The sequence below is a fragment of the Armigeres subalbatus genome, chromosome 3 (genome assembly GCF_024139115.2).
Source record: "Armigeres subalbatus isolate Guangzhou_Male chromosome 3, GZ_Asu_2, whole genome shotgun sequence".
Classification (NCBI taxonomy): Eukaryota; Metazoa; Arthropoda; class Insecta; order Diptera; family Culicidae; genus Armigeres; species Armigeres subalbatus.
In genome coordinates, this window is record NC_085141.1 from 325963581 (window position 1) to 325982988 (window position 19408).

Consider the following 19408-nt stretch of genomic DNA (forward strand, 5'->3'; position numbering starts at 1 on the left):
CGTGGAAGCAACGTGTAAACTGGGAAGGAGATTTCCGCGGAATTTCGGAAGATCTTCACCTGGAAATTCTTTCCGTGGGAGTTTAAGAGAGAGTTATGCCAGCAACATTGATTATACATATAAACAGTATGAACTCACGAGTTCCCGAAAAGTAATTTCAAAGAAAATATATCCCTTTAACTTCCGGTTGCTCAACATGATACAAAAATATTGCTGTTTTCAAATTTTCTTTTTGGGGCAGCATTTTCACTACCCACTTAAACTTGGTATCACCACTTTTCGATAGATTTGAATTTATATGATTAGTTATAATATATATTTTCGTATGAGATCTTTTTGCTTGATGGATAAAAATATTGAAATATAAAATTGATTACATTGAAAATAGTAGTCTTTCATGCTACTGAAGTATATTCTCGTGTGACACTTAATCTGACTCGGAAGTTCTCTGGAAGGGTAGTGGTTGAAAGCATAGACGTAAAGAGCAAAAATAAGCAAAAAAAAAACAGTTGCAAGATTGAAAAGGGTTATAAGTAGTATATGTAAACTGAAAAGACCTCACCAAATTAGTATTTGTCGCTCGATCCTCTACCACTAGCAAACGTCGGCAAATTACACTTCCATGATGGTGAAATCGGAAAGGCGTAGAAGGAGAAACACGCGTTGATCTGCTAACATCCAATGGTCTGGAGGTGTTCCGGTAATGTACAAAGGTTATCAGCATCCGTCTTGAATTTTAATTTGAAGGATGATTTCTTCATTGATAGATATAACTGATTATTCGCTTGACTCCCGGGAATTGCTTCTTACGAATAACGTTTCAGAACTGGTCCTATCGAAATAGCTTAATTTTCTTCGGTCCTTGAGACATATATAGGTATATGTAAAACAAAATTTCAGTCCAATGCTGGCTCGTCTCGCAAGACCATGATGGATATCCGTATTATAACCAGAACAAATCGCAATGCACAGGGAACCAATGGATGGAAACATGGGCTTCGCTCTCCAGCCACAATGTGCACAGTCCGAGAGCTCTAGTATTTTTTTATAAAAAAAAAAAATCACCGTCTTCAACCAGAGGTCGTACAGGCTTAACCCTTAACACCTAGCATGAGACATCGGACTGGACGAACAACACGCAATGGATCAATGGATAGTTTTTCGTATCACGAAAAGTTTCCTGATAACTGGAGCGGGAATCGAACCCACACTCCATATCACATGCGTCTATACAGCTGACGTCGCTAACCGCACGGCCACGAAGCCCACATGGTCGATAACGGCACTGGCCACGTCCTCACGGTCTTTCGGGGATGGGAAGGAAATGATGATGCAATCACTAGCCCATTGCAAGCCGAGAAAACCTTTGCGCTAACCCCGAAACGAAACGGTGGTATATTTTAATTGGATGCCGTAACGAGTTTTTTAGCTCATTTCCAATTCTAACAGTTGCCTGTTAGAAGTAGTCAAGTTGCAGGTATAGGATAGAAGGTGTAAACGGTGTGAAAGCCCATTTCCAATTCTAGCGATTGCTAGAACATGAAAAATATATGGAAAGATACAAAGTAGGAAAAATGGAACTGCCCTGGGATAGAACCCACAACCTTCTGCATACGAGGCCCGTTAATTATTCATTGGTCTCTCGAAATAACAGAATATTTAAAATAGGGTATCTTACCCCATTCTTGACCTAACATGCGTACCTGAAGCAACTTTTTTGGAACTTATAAAATTTCAATAGAAATTACATCTGTTTAAAAAATAGAAATCTGGGTCCAGCATAGTTGAAAAGGTACTCCAAAACAATATTTCTCTCATTCTCAAATCTTACAACCTCTCTCGTAACAGTAAAATGTGACGAAAACGATATTTTTCACGGCATGTTTTTGATATTTTTCTGATAAACAAAAACAGCTTTGTCTACATTTCCAGTATGGGGAAAACTGTTCCACATTTTGTTTTATCTAGCTATAGTCTAAGCGACTTTATGAAATTAGAGCAAAAGACAAAGGAATTCGATAAATTTGTGTTATCACCTTGCAAATCGCTGAGCCCCATTGAGATATAAACTTGATGATTTCTTTATATTGTTATAGTATGTAATTCAAGAATCTTTCTATGTATAATTAGTGAATGTATCTATCCTATACGGCTTTTTTTAGATGTCGCAAGCAAATTTTCGATTACTTAGATGAAATAATCAATCAAAGTAACATGACTTGTCTCCCTCACAGTATAAGACTGGGCAGAGGTTTTATAATTACTCAAATCCTGAAAACTCATATTTAATTGACTCAGCTTGATAGAAAAAAAAATGTACAAACATGTGCAACTAGAGGAACTGCTCCTGGATTTCATTCCATGGCTCCGATGTCCATCCTATCAAAAACAAAGACTGGGAAAGGTATTTGATTTGTTTCTTTTTTTTGTGATTTTTTCAGTAGTGACACGCATGTTGACAAAAAGAAACGACAAAATTGGTGCCGTATTTCTTTGTTTCGCGATGAGATGAATATGTGTTCAGTGAGATGGAGATCGGAACAGTACCCCTACTTAGTGTAGATCAGTTTGCTCACTCGAAGCGGCATTCGACGCGAAATGTCTATAGGCTACTGAAATTTCCAGTGTAATGGCCGAAACAGTGTGCGATACAGTATCTTGACCAGTACGCTGAAACCAATTTCTGGATCACAGAAACGTGGTAAAAATTTAAATAAATACTGAAGTAGTGCGTTAATAATGCGATGAAAATGGGAATAAGGGAAATATTATTAAAACGAGAAAAACATCAACATCGTTTGGTGGATTAATCATATTTTATCTCATTATTCCGTGGTTTTTTATGCAAATTGCAATCATGATGGCAGAAACGTGGCTCCGATTTCCAGCTTCACAAACCATTATTGTGCATCTAAACGTTTAGCATATGAATGTGCAAATTAAACAAATCAATCGATGACCGGTCATCAGTCGAAAATAATATTCATAATAGAGAGGTCACGAACAAATCTTCAAATATCCGCCAATTACTAATGGCAACTAATGTCATACATTACCAATAATCCGGCCCATATCCATTAGAGTGTGCTAATACATACCTGAAATGAGAGAAACGTAAATTTCATATTAGATTTTTTTTGTTTTGCAGTTAAGTTCAGTTAGTTTCTAATCATCTAAAACAAAGTTTGGCACTGGTTTTAATTTTGTTGTATTCAAACCTGAGCTACTACTTGGAACACTCAACATCTCACACCAATTGACAAGGTCAACTGTTAAAGCACAGCCAATTCAACTAATCAGAAACGCCAATAAAATCCCCATTCACACCGAATCTATGTGACCGTGCCATCCCCCAATTTGGCACCAAATCCGGTTCCATGGCAAACCGTCGAGCGCCGAAACTATCGTCGCGGCAACATATATTAGAAACGCGGCAAAACTTACGTGGGACAGAAGAACACATTGAGCGATTCCTGCGCGTACCGCACCAACGATCCGATGGCGTCACTCAGCTTGGACGGTACGAGGCCCACCTGCCACATGGGCTTCCTCAGAATAAGAATGCACTCGATGAGACCCAGGTTGGAGGATTTTTCGCACACGCTTTTCATAGAGGGATGATCTGGGCTTACACACACGGAACGGTCGAATACCGAAAACACACAACACCTGACTTGCTGCTGACTAGCTTCTATTCCGAGTGCTCGCTACTTGCTGTTATCAATATGATAACGAACGGATCTACTGCTAGGGATATTTTGCACTTTCTTCGACTTTTGTTATCGGTTGGCTTAATAATAAAAACACTTTTAATTCACGTTTCGCATCAGCAGAGGATTCGAAATTAACCCGGCTGCGGAGTTCAGGAATGGCGTGACTAAGGTACAGGTTGGTAACTTCGTGCACTCTTGACTCGACTATCACAGATAACAGACACAGACTTCACGATCGATCGTCCAATCGAACGACCGAGCTCCTTTTTTTCCCTTATCCGTACTTTCGCTTCTTGGATCTGATCGCCGAATGTAGATACCGGCAGCAATTTGGCACTTGCGATAACTGGTGAGGCTGGTCGAAATTCACACGCGACTTACGCCAGGACATACTCGCGGAATTGTCGGGGAGATCTTCCTCTTCGTCAACTCACACTGGATTCTGAAGCTGGGATCCGTCCGCCGCGAGCCTACTACTTGCGCACAACTCGTTCGCTATAATGGCACTGGGGTTACAGATTTACGATGATCACACATGCATGTAGTTCTCCAAGACCGGACCGAAGCTGATTGTGCGCGGTGAGTGTGCTTGGTTGAACGTTCACTCCTCGAGTACGGTGCGGGCGATACTGAACCGACTAATTGCGATTGCGGCGACGATGACGGACAACTGCGGTGACACGCTACCCATGGGTGTCACCAGCGAGGGGGGTCGCGTGGCCCCTTCGAAATTCTTTTCACCGGGCAGCTATGTTTTAATTGAATTTGGGAAATTTATGACAGTGGAGAATTTATATATTTTGAAAACATTTTGACAAATCTGATCCTGCAACTCATATGATAGCGGTAGTTATTCCGAGCAATTTACCTTTAACTGTTGTAGTGCTCAGATAGGGACGTCAACACCCGCGCAACCCCATAACTGATAACGGTAAATGCTCCACCATAAGTGCAGGGCGAGCGTGCTTGGGATTTGGGTATTTGCTTAGTGACAGGACTCCGCGACATGCAAATGTTCTGCATTAGATAGGCATTTTTTTCCTAACCAAGCATCATCGTGTTGCATGAATGAGCAGAACTGCTTCTAAATTATAAAAAGCCCAAGAACTATGTGAAATAATTCAAGCACGACATCCGCACAACATTAGCACGACGTGTTGGACACACCTGCGCAAAAAAATGGATGTCCAGTGTCCAATCTCCGCCCTATGTCAATTGAAGGTAGGTGACTCATCAATACTGATCAGTTTCGCGCAACTAGCATGCGGCGGCGGCGGCGGTTTGGGCGATGCCAACGAGATGGTATAATATACAATCAATGTTGTGAAATTGACGATACTGGAGAGGAAATTGGCGAATATAATTTCTGAGTGTGAGCGTTCGGTGTTGGCTGAATGGGCGGATTGATGATAAGCACCTTTATGATTAATTGCAATCAATTGTATGGATCGCTTTCTTATCGGTTGAAAAATAAATGTGGAGCATGATTGCTTTTGCAAAAAGGTGCGATTTCGACCCACTCGATTCCAAAGAGCAAAAAAAAAAATATTGAAATTTTGAAAGATTCAATGGAAATGTTCGCGGAAAGAAGAAAATTTGAATTCCTTATACTTTTTAATAAAATTCTCGAGAAATCTCTCGAGAAATTCTTCCGAAGTTGAACGAAACATTCTCCAGAATAACCACAAAAATTCACCCGAAATTTCACGGAAGATTAACCAAAATATGAAAAAAAAAAATGATTCTCCGGAATTTTAATAGAAAACTCACAGAAATTTACACCTAAACTTTTCAGGAATTCACATGAAAAAAATACTACGTTCCTCGGAAAAAGTTCTGGAATAAAATGATGATGATGATTAAGATGATGATGATGATGATGATGATGGCCTACTCGACAATAGGATCACGGTAGCTGCGATGGTTCCACTGCTTCATCGAGTAGAAGGCCTACAACGGACCCTACCGCAGTGTAACGCAGTGTATGAGGTGTCTTAATTTCGATCATGGCACCCGTAACCGCAAACTGAAGTCTCGCTGCGACTACTACGCCCCGGACCCTGGACCGAGAACTGGAGGAATATCCGGAAATAGGCATCAACACGTTATCAGCCAAGACACCAGAAGAATAAGATCAGGGACAACATTCTCGATCTCGATTCGTTCTTCGAGTTTCCACCTCCAACGAAGAGAACCAGTCAAGACCAAATTTTCAAAACGACTTATCTGCTTTTGTAAACAAAGATTAAAACGACGATTTGACGAATGTGATAGCTCTCCCACGCAAACCAACACCATCAACAGGTAGCGGAAACCTTCACCTACCTATTGATGGTGTTGGTTTGCGTGGGAGAGCTATCAGATTTGCAAATCGTCGTTTGAATCTTTGTTTACAAAAGCAGATAAGTCGTTTTGAAAATTTTGTCTTGCATTCCGGTCCACACGAGCCTTTCACAGTTCTGCTCGAGCCGTTCGTCTCGCCAATGTTTCAGTCATCAACCGAATGATGTGGAAATCCTAACCGAGGCCCATCTGAGACCGACCACTAGCGTCTGTCTTCTCAACCACATCGTCTACAGCGGCAGTTCTCAACCTTCACCGGCCCCAGGGTGTACCTCGGACAAGAATGCGTTATGGCGGATGCATTACAATTCCAATCAAAACTGATAAAGTTTTGATAATTGTTTAAAAAAAAATATTTCAAAACTTTGTCTTGTACATAATATGCTTGTGCGAATAATAAATCAAAGCCTATTGAATCCTGCCCTCCAAACCAGCACAGTACATGAAGGGCTCTACCTATTCAAAACACAAAACTGAATAATATGTTAACAACATGCTTCTGAACTAAAATCTAAGGTCCGAAGGTACGGAAGCCTCCATTTGAGAGTCAAAAAAGCTTTTTCTTTAAAAAAAAAAAAAAAAGCTCAGTTGCTTCGTTGTGAGAGTATAAGAAAAAACATCCTTCTATGCTTCTCGGAAGCCTCCATCCAAGCAGCTTAAACCCTCCTTTATAGAGGTCCGAAAGCTGAGAAGCATCCTTTCAAGAGGCTGAGAAGCATGCTTTTAAGTGTCTCGGAAGCTTCCCTTCGAGTGGCTCGTAGGCTTAAGCGGCGCAGAAGCCTCCTTTCATCAGGCTCTGTAGCCTCCTATCGAAAGGCTCGGAAGCCTCCCTTCAAGACGCTTGGAAGCCTACTTTCAAGAGGCTAAGAGGCGACCTTTCAAGAAGCTCAGAAGCTTCATTTTAAGATGTTCGAAACACTCCCAAGCTTGGAAGCCTCCCTTCACGTGGCTTGGAAGCCTCTTCAAAAGGCGGGGTAGCCTACTTTCAAGAGGCTCGGAGTTCTTCTTTCAAGAGGCTTAGAAAAAGTAAGAGGCTCTGAAGCCACCCTACAAGATGCTCGGGAGGCTCCCTTCGAAAAACACGGAAGCCTTTCCTCAAGAGACTGGGAAGCCTCCTTTCAAGAGGCTTGGAAGGATCTTTTCAAAAGGCACGGATGCCTACTTTCAAGAGGCTCGGAATTATTCTTCCAAGAGATTTGGAATCATACTTTCAAGAGGCTCAGAAGCCTCTTTTCAAAAGGCTCAGAAGCTTTTAAGAGGCTCTGAATTCTTCTCTCAAGAGGCTTTGAAACATACTTTCAAAATGCTTACAAGCCTCCTTTTAAGTCTCCTATCAAGAGGCTCTGATACCCCCTTTCAAAAGCTCGAAAGCCGCTTTTCAAGAGGCTCGTAAGCTTCCTTTAAAGAGGCTCTTAAGCTTCTCTTCAAGAGGCACGAAATTCTTCTTCCAAGGGGCTTGAAAAGGTACTTTCAAGATACCCAGAAGCCTCCTTTCAAGTGGCTCGAAAGTCGCTTTCATGGGCTCGAAAGCCGCCTCTTCAAGATGCTCGGAAGCCTCCCTTTAGAAGGATCGGAGGCTTCCCCTGAAGAGGCTGGAAAATCTTCATCCAAGGGTCTTGGAAGCATACTTTCAAAAAGCTCATAAGCCTACTTTTAAGTGGCTCGAATGCCGCTTTAAAGAGGCTCTGAACTCTCCCTTCAAGAGGCTTGGAAGCGTACTTTCAAGATACTCGGAAGCCTTCTTTTAAGTGGCTCGAAAGCCGCTTTGAAGAGGCTCCGATGTCTCCCTTCAAGATGCTCGGAAGCCTCCTTTCAAGAGGACCTGAAGCTTCCCATGCAGAGGCTCTGAATTCTTCTCTCAAGAGGCTTTGAAACATACTTTCAAAATGCTTACAAGCCTCCTTTTAAGTAGGAGCTTAGGAGCCCCCCTTCAAGGGCTCAAAAGCCGCCTTTCAAGAGGCTCAATAGCCTCCCTTAAAAAAGGCTCGGAAGCTTCCCCTGAAGACGCTCGAAAATCTTCTTCCAAGGGTCTTGGAAGCATACTTTCAAAAAGCTTATAAGCCTCATTTTAAGTGGCTCTGGAGCCCCCCTTCAAGGGCTCAAAAGCCGCATTTCAAGAGTCTCAATAACCTCCCTTAAAAAAGGCTCGGAAGCTTCCCCTGAAGAGGCTCGGAAATCTTCTTCCAAGGGTCTTGGAAGCACACTTTCAAAAAGCTTATAAGCAATGAGAGATGTCACGCGATGTTTACATATCTGCCCCGCCCCTCTCTATAGAAACGCGAAAGATGAATGGTATACTACAAAAATCTCAAAAAATATTTTTCCCGTGACAGGGCATGAAAGTCTGGAATATCTGTTTTATTTTTGTGTTTATTACCATTTTTAACTCGGTGAATTAAAGGAACATGGTTAATTAATCGACTAGTCACAATTCTTCGCATGTACCTATTGAAATAATTTAGAAATAATTATTTTAAAATAAAGCACTACATTCTTTCATAGCTGCCTTTCATGCGAAATTGATCAAAGAACCCACGATTCTTTCATTTGGTCGCTTGAAATAGAAAAAGGCGCTTTGCTCTCTGTCTTATGACGATCACGACTTTTTCCAGTACTGCTTATAAGTCTCATTTTAAGTGGCTCGAATGCCGCTTTGAAGAGGCTCTGAAGTCTCCCTTCAAGATGCTTCCCTTGCAGAGGCTCTGAATTCTACTCTCAAGAGGCTTTGAAACATACTTTCAAAATGCTTACAAGCCTCCTTTTAAGTAGCTCGGAAGCCTCCTATCAAGAGGCTCTGAAGCCCCCTTTGAATAGGGTGACCATATGAAATTTTTCCAAAGGAGGACAATTCCTTCAAATCGTGCCAAAAAGGAGGACATTTGGTTGGAAAAGGAGGACATTTAAAAAAAATACCAAACCCAAAATTTCCCAAATTTGATATAATAAATTGACTGATTTTTCGAGACGTCGAGTCAAATACGACATACAAATTTATAAAAATAACAAAAGAAAGAACGAACTCACCATCTTTATAGTGAGATCTTATTAAACAAGCTTCAACACATCTGAATAATGGTACATAAATGTTTGATATATCAATATGCTGACATTTTCGGCAGCATTGCACAGAATTTTAGCAAGTAAAACTAAAATATGATTATTTTCGAATGACCTAACCGTTGCGATATAGACGAACCGTTGAGCAATAGACAACTGATTGTATATTACATTAGATACCTAGTAGACTAGCGGAGATTATTATTTGAACACCAACAAGTTCATGGCATGCGAATGCACCTAGATCCCAAGGCTTTCAATAGTTTTTTTTGTGTAAAAATTCGAAAATGTTTTCAGGCTGGATACAACTACGTAGATTTTCATGGCGATTTTGAAGCTTTGCGGAGTGTCATTTTTAGCAAGGATGTTATCGATCATTTAGTAATTTGCGTTGGATCATTTAGTAGTTTGTCAATTACTCATTCCAGAAGTTGAATTTTAAAATATGTTGTATGGTGAACTTCTAGTGCGAAGGTTTTTCTGCAACTCTGCCTAATGGTTCGTTGTTTAAATTCCACTAGCAACGGAGTTATACCTAAAGTTTCAGTAACTTAGACTAAATGATAACAAAATTTCAATCATTTAGTTTAAGTTGCTGTAACTAGTGCTATACCTCCGTTATTAGATAAATTTTATCAACGAACCATAAGGCAGAGTTGTATAAAAACCTTCGCACTAGAAGTCCACCAAATAACATATTTTGAAATTCAACATCTGGAAAGATTTATTGACAAACTACTAAATGATCGAACGCGAATTATTAAATGATCGATAACATCCTTGATTTTCAGGGTGTTATTTATGATTATAGAATGATGAATCTAAGAAAGATTACAATTATTTTTTATAGAATATTGTTGAGTGTGGAATATATTTTTACACCCGTTTTTGCAATGGCATTATAAGTTTAAGTCCCATGTTTCCTCCAACACATTTTTTCAACAATTATTCCACATGCTGTGAATATACACAATGAGCTTCCAAATATAGTCCACATTTATTGAAATATAGGCATTTAACTTTGATTCACTATTGAGATGCATTCTAGCATCTTTTTTTGGAAAAATTATTAAACTCTTTCAGTGGAATATCTTCACCTGTTATGGGACGAGTTTAGCACTATTCCATTGAATTCCAACACGTTGCTAAACTCGACTTATGAGTTTTCGTGACTACTTTAGAGGAAACGTACCATGTGTTACGATCGAAATATGATTCAATGTATGCTTTCTCGCAGCAAATCTTGAGAAGCATTTGAATCATTTTATTCATAGCTTACTCACAATTTCGTGAAATTATCAAACTATTATTTTAAATCATTCTTTTGACATCTTCTAAGGACTGTATCGAAGATAAGTTATCCACTTTCAAAGTGTTATTACTCAGAAGCTCAGGAAGGTATTGGTTGCAATCGATGGTAAGTTTCAAATTAGAATTTGTGTGTTTGTTGAAAATTTGTTGTTTCCGATGTACCGCAAATTGAAAGTGATATTGGAATTCGAGTTGGCTCCGTAAGAAGGGCATTGAGATGGATAATTTGACAAAGCGTTTCACTATCCACTCCCAAAGGTAAAAATTCATGGTCAACAAGCTTGGGGAAAATTACACGTTCGCTAGGAAATGAACGCAAATGTATATTTATAAAATCTTACGTTTAATATGCGAAAGAATCTCTGTTGTAATAACAAGATAAAACTTTCCAGAAATTAATGTCTGGCATTGCTATTTGTTTCCTCAAAATATATTAAAAGGAGGACATCTCAGCGCAAAAGGAGGACATTCGATTTTTATCGAAAAAGGAGGACATGTCCTCCTTTAGGATACCATATGGTCACCCTACCTTTGAAGGACTCGAAAGTCGCCTTTCAATAGGCTCGTAAGCTTCCTTTTAAGAGGCTCTTAAGCTTCTCTTCAAAAGGCACGAAATTCTTCTTCCAAGAGGCTTGAAAAGATACTTTCAAGATACCCAGAAGCCGCCTTTTAAGAGGCCCGGAAGCCTTCTTTAAAGATGCTAGGAAGATTCCCTCGAAAGGCTAGCAAGCCTCTTTTTAAGAGCCTCGGAAACTTCCCTTGAAGAGGCTCGAAATTCTTTGTTTAAGGGGCTTGGAAGCATACTTTCAAAAAGGTCAGAAGCCTCCTTTCAAGAGGGTCAACTTCCTTGCAGAAGGCCTCGTAAGCCTCTTTTCAAGAGGCTCTTAAGCTTTCCTTCAAGAGGCACGAAATTATTCTTCCAAGAAGCTAGACGTACTTTCAAGATGCTCAGAAGCTTAACTTTAAGTGCCTCGAAAGCCGCCTTTCAAAGGCCCGGAAGTTTCCCTTCAAGAGGCTCGGAACCCACCAAAAGTCAAATAAGGCCTGTAAGAAACTTGATGTATAGAACTTTTCTTTGAATTGAAATCTTTCACGGAATAATGCTAATTTCAGCAAACTTCATGGAGAGCTATATGTATATTAAAGTCACTAGATATAAAGTCTTGCGGAATGGAAACGGTAAGATTTTCTAATCAGAAGAAATCTTGTTAGATTTCGGCAAACTTTGAGAAAGTTCAAGTTGCCGCAGGATTATTAGCTTTTGTAAGTTGCTTTCACAAAGCAAACACACTTTTTTCACATTATATTCGCGAAAAATCAAATAAAATGTTGCTCAATTAGTAAATCCCAGACCAGATTCCTTTTCCATTTTTTTTTGACTAAAGCTTTTTTTATTTTTGGAATAATTTTCCAATACACCGAATTCTTTTTTTTCATTGATGCGAGCGTGCAAAAAGAAAATCGTGTAAAAATCGCGTATTTTTGAGAAATCGTGTAAAAATAATATGCATATTTTTTGGAAGCTACGAAGAAATGATGCATGGGGTCTGCTGGAATATAATACTTGCCCTTTGTGGAACATTGAATAGAATGTGTTCACAACAGATGTTCTTGATGATGATGATGATGATGATGATGATGATGATGATCATACTACCATCTATTATAGCAAGGCACCTGCCAGTAGCACAGGTCATATCTGATAGACGGTTTGATAATGCTTACATTATTGTTTGTATTTCATCAAACTCCTGTATGAAGGGCCAAAAAGGGGTGGGGTGGTTCCATAAGCAGAGACAATTATGCGAATCCACGGGATGAATAGGGAATCTCCTTCCAGAAGACAGTTCGCACATACACTAATACAATCTACAATCTCGTTTTCCAGATTGACCCAATAGATGGGGAGCAGAGCCCGCCCTTTACCCCTGAATCCCTGATGTAAGGCCTTAGGGTCTACACGCCTGCAAAAGATCATTTGGACCGTTTTGAATATGGTACATGCCCTTTGTGGATTATAGAATAAAATGTGTTCACAACAGATGTTCTTAGTCGTCCGAGCAATCTCTGAAGTAAGGCCTTGAGCTCTACCGGTGTATACAAAGATCATTCGAACTGTTTTGAATATGGTACATGCCCTTTGTGGGTTCAAGGAATAGAATTCTGTCCTATGTGCCACAAAAGCCATATTCCACATTTAAAACTGGCCGATATATCTCTGGTTGGGCGTGTAGACTCGACAAGTCGAGTCAAGTACGAGACACTGAAGACGGCCTTACTGTTGAAGTCGAAATACGTATCTGTCAAGATACAATGAGGTGGTGGAATTCAATGGGATTGTATAAACTCGTCTTATGACAAGTGAAGACATTCCACTAAAAAGCTCAAAATAATTTTCTTAGCATAATTGCTTTTAGAATTTTTGAAAAGACTTTGGTTTCCCGTGGGGATTTTTTTTCGATTATCATCTTTCTGCTTCTTCTTCTTCTTCTTCTTCTTTTTCTTCTTCTTCTACTTCTTCTTCTTCTTCTTCTTCCTCTTCTTCGTGCAACATCAAAGCGCCAATCGAAAAATTCGAACGAGGGTCCGACGGTCGACCGTCGTTGTTCCTCAAACGTCAAATCACTTGATGCACGGAAATTAATGTTGGTTGATTTTTTCGGTTTCAATGTAGAATATTGAAATCAAAGAAAATATGTAACTATAAAAGAGTGTTACATGCCGCTATACATTTTGAATAAGTTGAATGGTTCTTTCAAGGCTTTTCGGAACATATTTATGCGATTTTGAAATATTTTAGACTTCTGGAATATTCTTGATATTGTCGGCGTAGCACCAACTTAGAATTCGGAAGTCGGGACTTCCGAACCGAACTTTCTTCCGAAGTTTTATCTGTCAAACTAATTGATGCGTTTTTTAGCGCATCTTTAGGCAAATCCAGCACACTACTTCCGAAGTTGGGAAAATTGCCTGTATCTGGAGAAAAATCCAACTTCGGTATAAAAAGCGCTCTAACTTTGTTCCGGATAGACAATATTATTGTCAGATTTTCTGGCGTATATGGCGCGGCGTTTGTAATGTTCCCAAATGGGTACTTGCACAAAACTTCACGCGGCGAATGACTGTCGAAAGGTACGGCCACGCCAAACGATACACCGCAATGCTATTCACCCATAAAAATCAAGTAAACGGGGTGCAGAAAGCGCGGCGGTAGCTTTCATGAAGGGTTCGCCGCGTGCAATTTTGAGAAAATCAGGCAATATCAGCACTTTTCGCACAGTGTATGTCATTTGAAGTTTCAGATATTTAGTCTTCTTCTTCTCACTTTGATCCGCAAAATTAGAAGATTTCTCTGTTCTCGCAATATTCTGGTGCAGATCATTTTCATAATGCACTGAGCGTATTTCCCATCTAGGGTCGATGTCCACGTAGCGGTTTTTTAAGAGCAAGTTTACGGGCGCGAGTATTAGCCGTTTGACAGCGCATTATCATTACTTGACACTTCACCGGTCGCTACTAAACGCGCTGCTATAGCAGTAGCGCGACTGACAGCTGACCAAATTTAGTAGCGCGGTAAGAGCGCTGCTATTTGATAAACTGTCAACTATCAAAGGTTACCGGTACGGAATACAGCAACCAAATTGAGAGCTGAAAATAGTGACCGCTGCGTCCACGCAAGGTACCCAGCATCAAATAGAGTAATGCACACGTATTGAGATTCTCACGTCCGAATGTGTGAGTGGCGATAAAAGGAAAACAAACACTCCTAGATGGTGCAACTCAGCAAAGATTGGGTAAAAATGAGTATATTTCCATATATTTTTTGACTCTTTTGAAATCATTGAGATGACCTGATCATTTTTTGAGGTTATGAGCAGAAGGAAAACAAACATGTTTTTACACATGACGAATTGTACATTAGTGTGCGAGCGCTAAACGTCACTCATCTCTATACGTGCATGACTACATTTGATGCTGGGTACCTTGCGTGGACGCGGCGATAACACAGCTTGAAAAACCGCTACGTGGGCATCGGCCCTTACGGTAGCCAGTACCCAACATCACATAGAATCATGCACACGCACTTGCGTAAACGCGGTGCGCCAAGCAGAAAATAAACGCCTGCATACGTTTTGACGGTTTTCGCAGGGAAATAATTTCTAAATGTACGCAAACCTATCCATTTTACTTGGTTCTTAACGTCGATCCAAAGCATTGATTGAACGGTATGCTAAAGATTATGTTAGGATGCCGGAACTCTGATGGAGATATTAAAGATACGTTAAGGATACGTTTGCGTTGCGTTTGACAGAAATCTATCAAACGCATCATTGTATTGCGGCATGACCTATCGCTTCCAATTATTGGAACGATATCAGTTGGTACTGATTGGTACCTTAGATGTTATTCATACCTCCGTTATGCTCATAATCTTTGGTATATCTTAAGTTACTTTTTATTAGGTCCTTCACGTGAGAGTGGTGCATATCTTGAAAAAAATGAATTTTAAGAAGAGATATCCAAGGGCTGAGCCCAAGAATGCGACTAAACAGACAACTTTGAAATTTATGTACAGTATATTATTTCATTTACAACTAAATCAGTCAACACATTCAAAGTTAATTGCCTATATGCCGGGTATTAAGCCACCCGGTGTGGAAATTAATTACTATGTCTGAAACTTGATTATGCATATGTACAACATGTGTTAGATTTAGTTCGGAAAAGGTATTGGAGGGTAACCGCCCCTTCGGTGGGGTTTGATCCCACGACCCTGACGAGGTCTGACTTCGGGGAACTCTTGGATGACATGTGATGAGCGCATTCCATTATGTGTATCACAAAGGGAATGTTGCATATTTGAAACTGGTCAATAGACATCTTTGTAGACCTTAAGGCCTGACACCAAAGATTTCTTGGAACTTTTTTCAAATAGGCGTAACTGTGTTTGACCTTGAAATTTGAAATGGCGAATACTTTCTCAATTTAGCATATTCCGTTCAGCTAACGGTACTATCAGATAGATCGGAATCTATTCCTTCTGTTAGGCACATAAGTTCACCAAAACAGTTTAATTTATGAGCACAGTCACCGTTCCAAAAATCAAGCTTAGAATCATGTACGCCCATTTTAAAAAAGTTCCTAGATTTCTTTGATGACCATGAAGATATGTCATGAACGTATTCTATACTTTGTACCTTCCTTCCTTCCAATCTGATAAGGCACGAAATAAAATTATAATATGCTTTTTGAAAAATCGCGTCACTTTGTAAAAATCGTGCAATTAAAAAAAAAATCGCGTAAAAATAATCGTGTAAAATAAAATTGTGTAAAAAAATCGTGTTAAAACAGAATTCAACGAGTGTATATTTATCAACACTATCTCAATACTCTCCAATGATTCAAGCCCATTTGAAGCGTCATGTTCTATTGGATCCCACAAATGACAGTTCGATTGTGGACTTGTCAGTGTCTTCGCCAGACTTTTATATCTTGGGACTTTACTATATATCCATTTAGTTTTCAGGTCCATTTTTCATATATCTTATCTACGCTTATTTTCATTTACAGCAGAAAAAATAGGGGATACCTCAATTGATGCAAAAGTTCGAAGAGGTACCTCTCAAGAAAAAGGTTGAGAACTGCTGGATTAGAGAATTGGCTCAGAATCACACCAGAATGTGAACAGAATCTGTCTGATGAAAATCAGATTCGAATCAGATCAAAGCCAGGTTAGAATCAACTGATGATAATTTTAAAAAAGCAATCAGATCCGAATCAGATCAGATTCCGACCAGATCAAAATCGGTTCAGAATCAGATCAGAATCAGATCGTAACCAGATAAGAATACTAAATCATAATCAGAAAAGAATCGAATTAGAATTAGATTAGAATCCGACCAGATCAAAATATGATCAGAATGAGATTAGAATGGTATCAGAATCTGATCAGAATCAATTTATAATCACATCAGAATTGGATCAAAGAAACAGATTAGAATCAGATTAAAATTAGATAAGAATAGGAAAAGAATCAGATTAACACTAATCAGAATCAGATCAGTATTACACCAAAAGCGGAACAAGATAATATCAAAATCAAATTAGTATCAGCTCAAATAAGATTACAATCAGATCAAAAACAGATTGGAATCATGGCAGAATTAGATGCAGATCTAAATCAGATGTGATTCAAATTAGAATCGTTTTAAGGGCAAGTCTCTCGGAATCCAAAATTAATTTCACTCGCGTTTTTGAGGGCACCACATTCAATATGGAAGCAACGCACAACTGTCATTTTTATTATTTCAGCATTGCTGCGTTGCAGCATACGTAAAATAATAAAAATGACAGTTGTGCGATGCTTCCATATTGAATGCGGTGCCCTCAAAAACGCTGGTGAAATTAGTTTTGGATTCCGGAAGGCTTGTCTTTAAAATCATATCTTCTTTTGATTTTTTAAATAATTTCGTTTGAGGCAACACGTTTTTTAATTCCCGCATTTTTCCCGACTTTTTCCGATATTTATTGAAAAATTCCCGATATCATTTTGAAAATTTAAATAACATTTTATATTCACTGCCGATCTACTCATAATTGTCCTTTGATGAAAAATCTCAAACTTAAGTAAATTTGTCCCACTGAAAAAAATGAAGTTGTCGTTTGATGATAATGGAGACTGTAATCCAGACTAGAAGAGCATAACAAAAACTTAACACAATTTTAACACATTGTGATATTTATAACTTATTTCGATGACATTTTGTTCTTAGTAGGAATTATCTTTCAAATGTTGTAGCAAGGTTTTATCGTAATATTAGCCAATTAAAATAGATGTAGCAAAGTCTCCCAGCCACAACGCTGATGTCATTCGGAAAAGTTGCCTAATTTGTAATGGGCTTTGTTTTATGTGTACTCGAAAAATAGGGTTAAGGCAGGCATTTTCGTCTTTTCGTCATATGTAAATAGTCTCGAAAGCCAACAAAAGAGACCCTTTTTTGCCAAACTCATCCGTTCCAAATCGTTAACTCAGGAGAAACGTTTTGCTAGAGTTAAGTTCTAGCGAATGGATGTTGCTTTCGTTGGTTTTAGCCCTTACGACGGTGGAAGGAAATACCTGCCGTGTCTTGTTCAGACAAAACACAAAAAAATATGATTGTTGTCACAGTCTGAAGACCTATTGCACAGTAAACAATATATTTTGTAACTGATTCTGTTATACATTTGTTATTTTATTCCAAAATTTATAACAAAATATGATATTTTTTTGATAAAATTGTAACAAAATATCAAAGCCGCTTGTTCCAACTAGTGTAATTTTTTTATCTTGGTTTAGATATTTTAACAACATCCTGCACCAAGTTCATAATGAATTTTGTTGGTAACATGTTGATATAATTTTGATGTCCTTCTACTTGAGAAACGTTTACAAATGTAGCAATCCGTGATATGTTCTGGAAAAGTGTGGCCTACGCTCGTTGCATTCCAAAAATATTTGTTCAATTTTCTGATCCGATCGATTTAGTTTGATTTTTTATCTAAGGACAGTTATTCGTAGATCGGCAGTTCATGTTTTGAAAAAAAACATCGTGAATGATCAGATTTAAAAAAATTAAAATAGCTTTTTTGACGTTTCCCGTCAAACATTTTATCCTAATTTATGGCTTCAATTAATTCCTTGGCGTATTTAAGGTTAACTTTTCCTATAAACCATATTTTCATAAGCCTCAAACTATTTTAAAAATCGAAAGTTAACCTTGAATAAATAAAAAATCAATTGCACGAATGAACATTCTTGCATCTGCCAATATATTGGTTTCCATCTTCTTCAACACCTTCATGTTGTTTTTAGCTTTTTTTTCCCGATCCCTATTTTTTTCTCAATCTACTTTCAGTTCTTGGGACTTATTGAACCTTGATCAGGTGCTTTGGGTGTATTGAATCATTTTTTATTTGTTTATTTCTACTTTACACCATGATCTTATTATACTATCGTACTATATTATTTATGCCAGTCTTTCCTTAATTCTCATACTGGTTTTCGACCTAACACTGTTCAGTGAGGGAAAACAAATATTGTTCTGAATTTATTTGAATAGTTTCTGTGCAACAATAACGATATTCAGATGAAATTTTGATGCAATTAATTTGTTCAAGTAGGCTTTACGCTTCAAAGCATACATCATTGAAAATATCGGAACATACACAACACGTTCATGTCGGAATTGAGAATTTAAAACGTTGGAATCGTTCCATTGATGCATGTCAATCTAAAGACAAGACTTTGATTCGGTTTAATTGACCAGCGTGAATTAAAAATTCGGCGTTCAACAGACTTAACACGGGGTGTCCAAAATATGTACATTTGGGAGTCCAAGATATGTTGCACTGTCCAAAAGGAAGAATATTTCTGTTTCAGAAAGTTGCAATTTCCAGTTTTTTTCTATCTTTATTAAGGTAAAGGTAAAGGTAAGGTAAAGGTAAGGTAAAGGTAAGGTAAAGGTAAGGTAAAGGTAAGGTAAAGGTAAGGTAAAGGTAAGGTAAAGGTAAGGTAAAGGTAAGGTAAAGGTAAGGTAAAGGTAAGGTAAAGGTAAGGTAAAGGTAAGGTAAAGGTGTAAGGGGTAAGGTAGGTAAAGGTAAGGTAAAGGTAAGGTAAAGGTAAGGTAAAGGTGGGGTAGTAAAGGTGGTAAAGGTGGTAAAGGTAAGGTAAAGGTAAGGTAAATGTAAAGGTAAAGGTATGTAAAGGTAAGGGGTAAGGTAAGGTATAGGTAAAGGTATGTAAGGTGGGGTAAAGGTAAGGTAAAGGTGGGGTAAGGTAAAGGTGGGGTGGGGTAAGGTAAAAGGTAAGGTAAAGGTAAGGTAAAGGTAAGGTAAAGGTAAGGGGTAAAGGTAAGGTAAAGGTAAGGTAAAGGTGGTGGTAAAGGTAAGGTAAAGGTATGGGTAAAGGTAAGGTAAAGGTAAGGTGGTGGTAAAAGGTAAGGTGG

At 38.8% G+C, this 19408-nt stretch overlaps 1 protein-coding gene across 10 annotated transcripts in view; it reads right to left on the minus strand.

The window, feature by feature from the left end:
- LOC134225541 (MOB kinase activator-like 2) overlaps positions 1-19408 on the minus strand; it is a 539900-nt gene that overhangs the window by 95020 nt on the left and 425472 nt on the right. The window contains exon 1 of one of the 10 annotated variants that reach the window (XM_062705717.1): positions 3445-4328. The exons of the other annotated variants lie outside the window; for them this stretch is intronic. Coding sequence (XP_062561701.1) covers positions 3445-3611 — 167 coding nt within the window. The 5' untranslated portion in view covers positions 3612-4328. Of the gene's footprint in view, positions 1-3444; positions 4329-19408 lie in introns of those variants that run through there. 10 annotated transcript variants of the gene reach the window in all.